Here is a 14,222-nt window from a genome sequence, read left to right on the forward strand (position 1 = left end):
ATAAAGAATATCTCTTTGGTTTTGAGACTTTAGTCTTTGCAACTTCAGGGATCTTATCTATGCACAATCAGCTTGTAACACTTCAAAGAGAAAGGAAAACTTGAAATCGCATCATATGACCGCTTTAAATAAATTAGAGATTGGAAAGTTCATAAAGTGTCATAGAAGTTTATAAAATATCACGTTAACACTTTAGGCACTTTGAAACTTTTTTAATTAAAAATTTATTTTAAAATTAAATTAAATATTAATATATTTAATGTTAATATAATATCATATAATATAATATTTGGTCACACTTTATTTTAAAGTCGAATTATCGCCATTAACAAACCATTAACTACAACTTTTGCCTCAAACTCATAATTTGTTGCTTATTAATAGTTAGTAAGGTAGTTGTTAAGTTTAGATATTGGGTAGGATTAGGGATGTAGAATATGGTCATGCAGAATATGTGCTTTATAAGCATTAATAAACAGACAATATGTTAATAATAGGCATGCTAATAAGCAACTGAGAGTTGGTCCCTATACTAAAGTGTTACCTAATGTTTTTATGTATTAATGAATAATTTTACATATATTATTATTCAATTATTTTATTTTTAATTTTAATAAATACATTTTAATGTTAACGTTATAAATTAATACATCTATTATTTTTTAAATTTACTTTAAATTACTTAATATGTATTTAGTTAGTTGATATTTAGTAGAGATGTGACTTTAATAGCAAGTGTCTAGCTGCATTTTCAGCTTTCCAGATTGTGTTATCGACTCATGCCTAGCTGGGTCACCTCCGCCTGGGCCGGCGTTTGAACACGTGTCCCCCAAACCCCCTGACCTTCAGCTGGCTGACCTCTGACTCTCTGAAGGGGGGCGTCTTTGCAGGTGGGGTGGAAACTAGGACGGGTAACAGGAAGCACTTTCATATTCCTTTTTTGTTCTTTTCTTCTAACAGGATCTGTCCTCCGTTATCATGTTTGATCCCCTGTTCTTTTTGATTGTTGCTTGATATATTTCCTACCAGAAAGCTGGTTGTGTGCCAAACTTTTCATATAGTTTGTGTGTGTAGAAACAATACATTTATCAATATACCAGAGCACAGCATTCATCCCACCTCTGGATGTTGACAAATGATAATGGCAATAACAGGGAAAAGGCTGACTGCGTTACTGCACATGGGTTGCTTTCTTTGGCCCGAGTGCTTCTTGAGGCCGACTGTTAACCTGTTTGATACAGTCGACCTTTTGCTTTTAATGCATTGGACCTCATCGCTGAAGCACGAGTCGTCAATGAAGAAAAATACTGCTGAAGTATTGCAGTAATTTATGAATCCTAGAAACATGAGCCCTTCAATGCTCTGGAGTCGTAGCTCATAACATGAATTTAGTTCAAGAGTGCTCAAAGATTCAGTTTTTAATTTGATAAATGAGAAGTTATGCAGTGTTCTTGGAAAACGCTGGCTAAGGAGCTGCGTCTGTGGGATCTTGTAGTGTTTTGCATGTGCATAAATACAAGTCATGTGTAGTTATGGGCCTCCCCTGTCTGTCACAACCGCTCCGGCCGTGAACGCATGCCCTCGGTGTCTTTACTAAAGGACCGTTGACGTTGCCGCCGGCCCAGAACTAGCTCTCTCTAATCACCCGCATGAAGAATTCAATGCAGTATTTTTAGATTGATGAATCATGTTTTCCATTCTGGTACAAATATGGCTCAGATCTGCCCTAGAGATCTTGACAGGCATGATTTGATGTGTGAAAATATTTGAGAGTTGAATGAATAGGACCATCAAATCTATAATTCAATGAATATAAATATGTCTTTCTTGGAGAGCCTAGGGTCCTTAGTTTGGCCTTTAGCTGTCATATGGTTTTGGTCAGATAAAAAGCTATTTTATGAAGCTTTTTCAGAGATGAACCTTTAAGCATAAATTCATGCATTCATTCATTCATTCATTCATTAAAAAATATATATATTTACAATATAATATTTTTACAGCATGATAGACTTAGTTACATTTGTGTTTCTAAACTGAACTTTTAAACAATTTTATATTATTTATTTACTTATGACAGTTCTAAAGCTGCAAGTTTCATAATTCAAGTTTCATTAATAAATATTTTTATATTAACAATCACATTTTTTAACAATCAAATTGCTATATTTCTAAACTGAACGTTTTATACATGAACAACTGTATATTATTGATTGATTGATTGATTGATTGATTTCAATTCTAAAGCTGCAAGTTTCATTAATATTTTTAAATTAAATTTTAACATCACATTTTTTTAACAATCACATTACTGTATTTCTAAACTGAACTTTTTAAACTTGAACAATTGAATAGTTTAGGTTCTTTCTTTCTATATGTACAATTCTCTTTTCTCTATTGAATTAGTTCATATTTGTACAGCAAGATAAATATTTTTTTAACGATTACATTATATTTCTAAACTGAAATTTTAAACATGAACAATTGTATATTTTAGGTACTTTTAAATATGTATGTATGTATGTATGTATTTATTTAGCACAATTCTAAAGCTGCAAGTTTCATTAATAAACTTTTTTACAGCACAATAAATACTTTTTATAAACTGCATTTTTCTAGTGATTTGCTTGCTGTTTCATGACTTCATATTAATTGAGAGACCACATGGAATATTTGTTTATTTTATAAATTGATTTGTTACATATTGAAAGGCAAACTGTTGATAAAAATTGTGATAAATAAATGTATAATACAGTATAAAGTACACATTTTTTCCTTATGCAGTCATAAAAAATTAAACCTATATATTTGATGGGGGAAAAGTCCAGTAATTTTAATTGATATGTATGGTTGTGTGTTTAATCAGCATGTTTTTGCGTGTGTTCATAGGGTCCACCCGGGGCTCCAGGGAGAGATGGCATGAAGGTACGGTATGTTTTCTGTCTATCTTTATCTCTGTCCACTACTTTTCAAAGCTGTGGCCAAGGGCTGTTTTCCATGTGTGGAATGCAAATATTTGGAAAAACAGGATAAAGATGTTTACGATCAATGGTGACCGATCGCTAATGAAATAAACTCTTGGATGGCGTCTGGTCAAATATGACATCATAGATGGCAGGACGAGTTGCAGATATTTTAGAATGTCAAAACACCATTATTACGTTCTTGAAAAGGCAAATATGATTAGTCCAAATATTGAGGAAAATTACACAGAGGGATTTCACAATGCACCATTGATAATCATGGTATATTAAAGCTTTGATATCATATATGTATTTTACCATATCATTGTATATTTTTATATAACTCTCTCAGAGTTTGTGAACTACAGATATTTTAAAGATATCAAGCATAGTACAGTACTGTCGTTCACTCTCAAGTCTAACCGTTACCTGCTAGCTCATGGTCTAAAAACAGTACTAAAACAGTACCAAAAAATGGACTGTTTTTGCTAAATATTATATCAAAAGTTATAGAAGAATTGAGGTAGGTCTTTTAAAGCCAACTAGGCTAGGCTTGGAGACTGATTTATAGACAACCTCTACATTAAAATATATAACTAAAAATGAAACCAGAAACATTCTTTTCACAATTATACAAATGTATATGCAAATGTTCGAGATATTGCAAGTGCATATGAGTGCATATATGATATTTTTTGCATTACTGCATTTTGCATTACGTATATGATTTTTTGCATTACTGCGGCGGTAAAAAGTTGCCTTCAAATGTCTATTTGTCACGTTACGCTGTTCAGGGAACACGCTGGAGTCATGAGGAAACATTTAACAGTCTTTAATCGAAGAAACACTGGGAATAATCCACAACAGGCGCTTGAGCAACACACGTAGACAACAAGTAGACCTGACAGAGACAGACTGCACAGACTGGGACTTAAATACAGGGGATGATTGGAGAAACACAGGTGCATGGGATAGCTAATCTAACAACTAATTAACAAAACGAGGACAGGAACATGACCAAATAAGGGAACAGAAACAGGGGCAAAACATGACAGACAGTCCATGATCCTGACACTATTCTAGTGGTGTAACAATATATTCTCACAATATATTGCAATACAAAAATGCAGAAATATGTATTGATGATGTACGTATTGTGTATAGTTCACTCAAAATGAAAGTTTGGACAGATTTAATTAAACATAAAATAAGGTAAACCCAGAAGGTCACACATTTGAGCTTTCATGTTTATCAATTATTATCATTAAATTAAGGTTACACTTTATTTAAGGTGTCCTTGTTACAATGTAGTTAGGATTAAGGTTTGGTTTAAAGCTAGTTGCATGTAATTTTATGCATAATTTATAGTTGTTACTGTAGTAATTACATGTAGCGTGTAACAAGGACACTAAAAAAAAAATTTAATAATATACAGTGGGTACGGAAAGTATTCAGACCCCCTTAAATTTTTCACTCTTTGTTATATTGCAGCCATTTGCTAAAATCATTTAAGTTAATTTTTTTTCCTCATTAATGTACACACAGCACCCCATATTGACAGAAAAACACAGAATTGTCCGTACCCACTGTATATATATATAGAGAGAGAGAGAGAGAGAGAATAAAAATATATACATAAAAAATATTTAAAACTTTTAAAATGTATGTAGTCCATTCCTCATGTACGGTAATACCAAAATGTAACTTTTTAATGAACAGTGCTTTTGTTATCTGTTTATTATAAGTTTTAGAAGTAAAAATTTAAATAAATAAAAAACTATTTACACCATTTCAGCTTTGTTTAAGGTATTGAGAGATCAATATCAAGTATCGAACTGAATCATGACATGAGTGTATTGTTACGCCTCTAGTCAGTGCAATAAACCGGATGTTATTATTCAGGTAGCTAGCAATAAATATGTCAACAGTTTAACTAACTTTAACCAGATTGATTGTCCCTTGATTGTCCGTAATTGATCTACAAGAGAAAACTGGCTAGAAGTAAACTCTTCACGGCCTTCAAATCAACACCAATAATTCAGAACATACCTGTGTCGCTTTATGAATTGCACCTTCAGACATTTCAGAACACAACACAACCGAGCTAGCTTAGCCAGAAGCGTTTATGTTCACATATTTAGGTTTCAGGCCTACATAAGCACACTTTTCCAATGCAGAGGTTCAAGGTTGATCCATGTATAGTGTGTGCACTTCTATTAGCCTACATGTTTGTATAGAAAGTTTTTGTGGCTTTGTATTCACAAATCAAAAACATCTGGGCCGCTTACTACCTCTCCGTGAACCCTGACCCTACATAATCCCCACAGAGGGGTCAATATCTGTGAGGTACCTACTGCCATACCTCAGCCCAAATGAGCTAGAGACCAGCTCCAAATGGTGCGCAGAAACACTGCTAAGATAACATTTATATATACACTCAGATGCTGAATAAACTTGTTTCTGTCTTTCGGTTTTATATTGTATTGTGTGGTGATTCAGATGCTGAGTGACGGAGTAAAGATGTCTGATTTTGACGAGGCCAGCGATGGCTTGTTTTCTCACATGTGATCGTGTTACTGAGAGATAGTGGGCAATAACTGTCCCGTTGGACTTCTCATGGCTTCTTTACTGTAATCCTGCTAACCCAAATATTTGTTTGGTTTCTCCAGGGAGAGAGAGGGGTTCCCGGCCCTTCCGGACCTCCAGTAAGAACTTCTTATCATGGCACTTTCTCTCATGGTTCTTATGTCTGAAATATATTTGTCTGTGTTAGTCTCTCTCGCTCTTACCTTTGATCACTCTTCTATCTGTCTATCTGTCTGTCTCCCTCTCAAAGCACTAAAACAGACCTCTTATTGTGATTATTCACAAAAGCAGGTCTAGAAGATTTATTTTTCTTGACAACAGACCAAAAAACTCTTCTACCCCTGGAAAACTTTGCTGTGCCTTTTTATATTTAACTGGATAAGGGCTGTGTGCCACAACAAAATTAGATCATAAAAAAGAGTTACTAAAAAAAATCACATTTATTTTTACAAATAAGTGATATCTAAATTTAAATTAAAATCAAATCAAATTGCATTTGTAAGAAAGTAATTGAGCTATATCAATCAATTTTATATTTATGTATGTGTTTTTTTAAATATAGTCAATTTCTATTAATAATAGCAATTAATAGTAGTAGTAGTAGTAAAAATGATTATTCAGTAACACATGTATGTGATTTCTGTATTATGAATTTTATTGTATATTTAAATAACTTTTTTTGTAAAAGCCAACTCATGATATTTTTGGTTTCTACCTTTCTTTAAATAAAAAAACAGTTAAATAATTATTTTTTTCTAACCATATGTCAATATGAACGAGCAGTTCTTGTATTTGAAATTAAAATTATGCATGAAAATATTTTTCTCTTCTAAAATAATTTATGCAAAATCACTGAAAATATAGGAACTTTTGCAAAAGTTTCATAAGTTTTACCATAATTTTTTTATATTTGTATTTTTTTATTCTTTTTTATTTTATAGTATAATTGCAAAAAACAAAAAAATTTAATTATAAAATTAAAATAATTACAAAAATAACTGCAAAATCACTGAAACTAGGAAACATAAATATTACCCCTTTTGCTTTTGTAGAAATGTTATAATACCAATAAAATGAATATAAATTGTATGAAATATGTGCATTTATTTATTTACTCTTCATGAATTTATATATATATATATATATATATATATATATAATGCATGCAAAAAATAGGAAATTGGAATAATGGGTAAATATTTTTTGTTTTCCTATTTTCAGTGATTTTGCATGCATTATTTTAGCTAAATCCTTAGAATGTTCAAAGTAAATTAATTTAAAAATGTGATATTTACATTAATTTAAATTATAAGACTTACATTGTTTTATTATTCATGTATTTAGCTTAATTAACCGTAATTGATGGCAGTGCAGACAACTGCAAGCTGCTATGGTGCAACAGCAATCACTTTCGGTGTACACAGTGTTTAAAGAATTCTAAACTCTGAAAAGTTACTGTAAATCAAGTATCCAAGCTCAACAGGAAGGGAGGAACAGCTCATACAGAAAGATATACAGAAAGACAGACAGTATGTTGAAAATGTGACTCGTCTGTATTTTACTTGATTGCTTAATGCCCATTTCTGTTAATCCTGTGGGTGTGGGATAACTCATACTCCAGCGACCTGGAATTTCATGTGATGATGAGTGTGTTTGTGTTTTCAGGGCCCGCCAGGATCCTTTGACTTCCTGTTACTCATGATGGCTGACATTCGTAACGACATCGCAGAGTTGCAGAACAAAGTGTTCAGCAGACCATTACACTCCGTAGAGGATTTCCCATCTGCCCCGGACAATTGGAGGGACACCCAGGAAAGCCTGGACTTTGGCTCTGGAGAAGACTACAAACCCCAGATCCCACCTAAGAGCACCAGGAAAAGGAAATTGCCCCGGACCTTAAATAATCCAGATTGGCCAATTTAAGATTGCCCTCGAACAGTGCCAGAACTGAAAGAAAGAACTGATTATAGAGAGAATGAGTAGTGTAAATATCACAGAATGACTGCTATTTAACTGTATACTCGCTGAAAAAAAGGCTGAATGTATTTCATTGTATGAAATTTCTATTTTTATAACATAAAGGATGTACATTTTGTATTTTGGGCGTTTTGAACTTGTCATTTGTCAACCAAATAACTAACAGGTTACATATACCATGTTTATCTTGTTCTGGGGCCAGATTCACGGAACATTAAGAATAAAATTAAATGTTGTTTTATTTTTCTAACTAAAAAAAAGTTAAGAATATTTTGTAGTTGAATAAAAAGATTAGAAAAAAAGATTCTGAAGATTAAGGTTACACTTAAGAAGAACTACAATTCTTAAAAAGAGTGTTTTCCAACTTCAGTCCCTGAAAGTAAGACTAATGATTTTATTGGGTTGTTTCAAATATTAAGCATTGCAAAAGTATAGAATGTGCCACGCATTATCATTTAGTCAATTTTTTTATTATTATTTAAAAGAAATTAATAGTTTTATTCAACAAGAGTGCATTAAATTCATCAAAATTGACAGTAAAAACTTTTGCACTGTTACAAAAACGGCTTTAAATAAATTATGTCCTATTCATTAAAGAATCCTGAAAAATATGTATAACTGTTTCCACAAAAATGTCCAGCAGCACAGCTACTTTCAACATTGATAATAATAAGAACTATTTCTTGAGCAGCAAATCAGCATATTAGAATAATTTCTGAAGGATCATGTTACACTAAAGACTGGAGTAATGATGCTGACAATTCAACAGTAATGTATATAATACCTTTAACTACAACAATATTTGTCTTATAATCTAGTAGATTTGAATATTTGCATGTGTGCCATTAACCCTTGATGATTAGAATTGCATTATCACACACTGTATAAATTTGTTTAGCTTCTATGAACACGTAATGAATACAAACTATGTCTACATACAAAACTGATTTCAATTTAGAAGTTTCTGTGAGTTTACTCTTTCAGCCACACTTCAAATCCAGGCCAACAAATCAACATTATGAAAGCAGGCACTGTTCAAAACATTCAATTCAATTCAATTCACACCCATGATTCAGCCATTTTCAACAGCTCTGTTTTTCTCTGTCATCCTCAGCTATAAAACACCTTGCCATCCTTCTCACCTCTCTCCTCTTTGTAATTTCCCCTCACAGTTCATGAAGCGGTTCACAGCTTTGGAACGTCATTGCTATTTGACCTGCCTGTACATTCATTTATCGCTGAGGAAAACAAGATCATGGATAGCTGCATCTGCATCTTCTGTAAGTTCTGTTTTCCATAGGTGTTGACATGACTAAGGAACTCTAGGACAGACTGTCTGTTAACACTCTGAGAGCCTTGTAAAACTGGAACACGAGGTAAAATAAAAGTGGCCCGAATACCGATCCCTGTGGAATACCACTGAGTACTTGGTGCTTTTACCTTGACCTTCCATTTCCAGTGTGACAAATTAATCACAGGTAATATCTGCTATTATATCTTTGTTAATTTAGAATTTAATTGGACTTATTAGTTAAGAGACATTTTTACACAAAATGTAATTATATTAGAATAATATACACTACCGTCCAGTTTGGGTCAGTACAATTTTTTTATGTTTTTAAAAAGTAGTCTCATCATATCTGCATTTATTTAACCAAAAATATAGTAATATTGTGAAATATTATTTCAATTTAAAATAAATAATATTTCAGTGTATTTTAAAATGGAATTTATTCCTGTGATGACATCATTACTCCAGTTTCCAGTGTCACGTGATCCTTCAGAAATCATTGTAATATGCTGATTTGCTGCTCATGAAACATTTCTCATTATAATCAATACAAGGTCAGGTGAAGTACATTGTATTGTTGGATAGTATTTCAAACATAACCTGAATATAATGTAAAATCTGTTTGTTCTATGAACATTTATCATAGTTGAGGTTGCAGTACTAAACTTGTTAATTCTTCCATTTGAAGCTTGTAAATCAGATCCAAACATGCTTGACTGAACTCTTACCCATATTCCCACCATCGGGCACCCGACTGATTCTGACACTGTTTTCCCCTCCACATTTCATGGTTAAATTGTACTGATCCCTGTGAGAGCCGCTCAGTAATGGCCCATGAAGAGAAGCTGTCTGAAGTAACCAGCCAACAACTGCAGCCAGTTCACCCTGTAGGCCAGTTATACAGACTTCATCAAAACACCGTTTTCCAATGAGAAAAGAACAACTTGAGCTGTGAGTACTGTGTGAACACAAAGACAATATTTTGATTTGACCAAGTGAAACGATTAATATGAAAGTTTGGAAATGGCCAGTAAGTTTACATTACTTGTTATTAGAGAATGACGCATAAGGAGAATCAGATGTCTATTTTTGTGGTACTTGATCTCCTTTGCAAATTGTGAATGAAAAATAGATCCACATTACAGTTTAATTGCAAAAAACTATTAAAGTCAGTGTTTCCCATGCCATTTTATATTACAGTATATTTATAATTTTATAATTCATGATGTATATGTAGTTGTAACATGAGGACCTTGATATTTTTTGAGAATTATGCACATTAATTTGAAATACAATAAAAATATAAACAAAAGGAAAACCACGAATAATGTTAAAATAGTCAATAGAAAGTGAATTAGAAAGACTAAATTTAACCTACTTAAATAGAAGAGGAAAAAATCAAGTTTAAACTGTATTCTTCAGTCTTGTATGTTTTGTCATTTAAATCACATAAAGAGTGAGATAATGACTGTCCTATAAATGAAACAAATGTGTGCATGCCCAGGCTGTAAGTTTTTAATTTTTTTATTTGATTTCATTTCATTTTATTGCTTTTAAAAATATTCTTACATTTCAGCCTGGGTTTTGTTTTACTTTACTTTCCTTACAGGTCTGTATATACTCAGCCTTGGTTTTAATTTATTTTACTTTACTTTACCTTACTTTACTTCACTCTACAAGTGTATATATACTCTGCCAGTGTATATATACTCTGCCTGGACTTTATTTGATTTCTTTTTATTGCCTTTTTTATTGCACACTCTTTGTTGTGTGGCTATTTAACCACTAGATGGCATTAGTGGTGTATTATAATGCTATATAATATTGCATATAATGCTGTGAGGTGAGTGTTGCCCACAAGATGGCAGCAACAACACACAAGCTCCAGACTTTGTCCCGTCCTGTGGTAGAACGGATGATAATGACAAACCTTTAAATTAAAACTCGTGAGAAGTGATCATACTAATGTGTTGTGACACTGAGTAAATTTATCACTTCATTCTAATACTGCACAGGTCACTGAGTACCATTGTTCTTTGTGTCTTCATTTCCCGCCTCCTAATGAGATAAATAATCAGGTGGAGCGTGAAGTAAACACAAAATGCCTTTTGTAAGCACTTCACTCACTCAATTAAATCTAATAAATGTAAAATAGACAGTAGAGACAGCTTGAATTAGTGTTTATAGCCTCTCATGCCACCTTTCCAAACACATTCAGTCAGGTTGAACAATTTACTTTCCTTGATTTGTTTTAGGCCTAATTCTAAACATAAGCCAGAAACATGGACCAATTGCTTCATAACTAATAAAAGGGGCTCTTATTTTGACATTTCAGAGCCTCTGGTTATTTTAGATGGAGATGTAGCTGACATGAACAACTAACTCCCCCTTTCCATCTCAACCCATTCACAAGGGTTATTTGGCACAGTGAAGCTCATTCAGGACTGCCTTGGCTTGCTTTCTGAGTGGCACAATCCCAAAAATCAATCCATGTTCAGATCTGGTCCCAATTATCTCCTCTCAAAAGCCTGACACCCTTTCCATGTCTCTCTTTTGAGAAGTTTTGCGCCCCAGTTCCCCAGGCTGTAATTAAAGTCCATCCCTGTTTAGATCTGTTTCCACTGAAGTAATTATCCCACCAATGCTGCTGGGATAATGACTTGATCTGGTTCAACATGCTGAAAAACCTGAACCGAACTATGGCGCTTTGCCGGTCTTGGCTGGTTTAAGCTGGTCTAGCTGGTCTCCCAGCTTGAACAAGCTGGTGTTTAGCTGGCTTAGCTGAATTGTACTAACATGCATGTGTTTGATCACATTGTATGAACATTTATGTGTATATATGTGTCTGATTGTGTGTACTATGGTAATCTTTCAGTAGCATGATATATCAGGGAGACCGTGGCTAGTTGTCACGTTTTTACTCCAGTGAGTATTTCTCACTTTTTTGAAAGTGAATATGTATATTTAGTTAGAAGAAAAAAACTGTAAAATATTTCCACCATTATTTCTCAGGGGAAAATAAAGAATTTATTGAGCTTTTAACCCCTTGTATAACATGTCCAGCACATGTCCAGCTTGATGGGGTAATTTATTTTTAAAAAAATGATAGATAGTTTACTATATATATATATGTGTGTGTGTGTGCATGTGTGCGTGCGTGCGTGCGTGCGTGTATATATATATATATATATATATGCACGTTTTTTCCCAACAGTTATTATTAAAATATAAAGATATTGGAGAATTTGGATAAAAACAGACAAAACTATTCTTTTGACTTAAAACTCCTGAAATAAAGTTCTTCTGACAACTTCTTATGTGACAACTAACCCCAGCCTCCCTTATATCAAAATACTATGGAAGCCCATAAAGTCATTAGGTCAATTTCAACTTTTAAATCATAATTTAGACTTTATCTCGTAATTATGACTTAAGTCATAATTTCACATTTTAAAGTCATAATTTTGACTTTTTATCTCATAATTTAGACTTTTTATTTCGTAATTATGACTTTTAATGTCATAATTTCGATTTAAGTCATAATTTTGACTTTTTATCTCAATTTCAACTTTATGTCATAATTTTGACTTTATACGTCATAATTATCTCGTAATTATGACTTAAGTCATAATTTCGTCTTTTAAAGCCATAATTTCGACTTGTCATCTCATAATTATGACTTTTAATGTCGTAATTTCGACTTTTTTCTCATAATTATGACTTAAGTATGTCATAATTTCGACTTTTTAAGGCATGATTTTTTTTTTTTATTTCATGGCGGAAATGGGCTTCCATACATGAGGGTGAGAAAATGATTACAGAATTTTCATTTTTGGGTGAACTGTCCCTTTAAGAGACAGAAATGCTGTGCTAATAAAGCTATTAATGTAAGTTATTCTCTTACCCAATAAATGATGTCAGGTTAATTCTGGGCCAGTGACATTTAACGCACTGACATTATTATCCCAAAATAGAAAGAAAGCAGCAGGAAACAAACATGAAGCTCTTAAGATTAGAAGAAGAGGGGCTGGGCGGGGGGGGGAGGTAAACAGGACATCATTCAGCCCGAAATATTCCCCGAAATCCCATCTGGAAGTAATTAATGGACAGTGTACAAGAGCCAGCCTTAAAAGATTTCAAATATTTGCTGAAGTGCCCCCTTGTTCCTAATTATATCTCACTGGCTGCCTCCCTCATTATTTAGAACTGCCCACTATGAAGGAAAAACCACAAGTGAAAGTGAATGTGGCCACTCCTCGGGGCCCCCTGCCCGGGCCCTGTTCAAACAGCATCAAGCTAATGCTTAATGGCAGATCCTGAATGAGTCACTGTGCTGGAATAAAAGTCATTAATGAGGTAATTTTATTAACGGCGCTCGCTCGCCATGGACGAACGGGAGGGGAAAACTTCCAGCGACGACGGAGGAAATTAGGGTTTCACTCCGCGCTAATTAATGCCTTTAAGAGATTAAATGCAAGCGCCAAATTAACTGCCCCAAAAACCTTCATTGAGGGGAAGAAATACATTGTTGCCCTCCTATGTAATTACAGGACAGTGCAAATTCAATTTTAATGAGGCGAAAGCCACTCCTTCAGCTCATTTTTTCCCCTCTTCAATCCGCCGAAAGAAAGAGAGCGCTAGTGAAAGCTTGCTCTTGTTGAGGCCTAAGTTAAAGGAAGCACCGGGAGGACAAAGGCCGATTGTGTGCAAGCCCAACGCTTTAGAAGCCATAAACAGGTACAGGGGCTGAATAGCCCTCCTTCTGAGACTCCTGGGAGGCCTGGCTTCCCATCTCCACAACACTGGGCTCTTAGAGAGGTAGAGAAGGAGAAACAAGGTGAGGAGGGGACCTTCGGCGCTGAAAGGGCCCTGGTGCAGCGAGTGGGCCGCAGCCTCCCTCCCGCTCTCGTCCAGTTATCTTTATACAGGTTTTGTCTCTTCTAATTGGAGCTGATGGGTGACTAATTGGTAGCTTTTTTACAAAGCGCGCTGCTTAAGCCACGGCAGGCCGAGGGAGACAGCATGAGCGGAGTTAATGAGAGGTTTTACACAAATAAAGGTCTTAAACTAGGCCCTCTATCTTCGCGAGGGGGGCCGCAGAGGAAAGTTGAGGATATCCTTTTGTCGTAAATTTCTCCTCTTCTTCTTCTTTTTTTCTTCCATGCAGGTATCTGAAAAGGGGGGACATTCAAAGGTGGAGGACATGGCGAGCACTTGTGAGGATAAAGGAATCCATTCGATATTGTTTGGAACCTTTGGTTTTCGTGTGTCGGTAAATAAGAGCAGGGCACGGCCTCTCCGGTGAATGCTCTTTAGTTCGGACAGATAATGAGAGAACACTCTACATACACACACAGGACCGTGTTGAGCCACTTTAAGGTAATGTTTGAGTGCTCAAAACACCACAC

At 34.3% G+C, this 14,222-nt stretch overlaps 1 protein-coding gene across 1 annotated transcript in view; it reads left to right on the forward strand.

The window, feature by feature from the left end:
* LOC107739739 (collagen and calcium-binding EGF domain-containing protein 1) overlaps window positions 1-7,717 on the forward strand; it is a gene marked incomplete at its 5' end in the record, with an annotated part of 22,740 nt that extends 15,023 nt beyond the window's left edge. Inside the window, 3 exons of the mRNA XM_016551940.1 lie at window positions 2,887-2,922; window positions 5,630-5,665; window positions 7,212-7,717. Of these exons, the coding sequence (XP_016407426.1) occupies window positions 2,887-2,922; window positions 5,630-5,665; window positions 7,212-7,469 (330 nt within the window). The remainder of the gene's footprint in view (window positions 1-2,886; window positions 2,923-5,629; window positions 5,666-7,211) is intronic.
* Between the last annotated feature and the right edge of the window lie 6,505 nt (window positions 7,718-14,222).

The sequence above is a fragment of the Sinocyclocheilus rhinocerous genome, unplaced genomic scaffold (assembly GCF_001515625.1).
Source record: "Sinocyclocheilus rhinocerous isolate Xijiao unplaced genomic scaffold, SAMN03320098_v1.1 scaffold585, whole genome shotgun sequence".
Classification (NCBI taxonomy): domain Eukaryota; kingdom Metazoa; phylum Chordata; class Actinopteri; order Cypriniformes; family Cyprinidae; genus Sinocyclocheilus; species Sinocyclocheilus rhinocerous.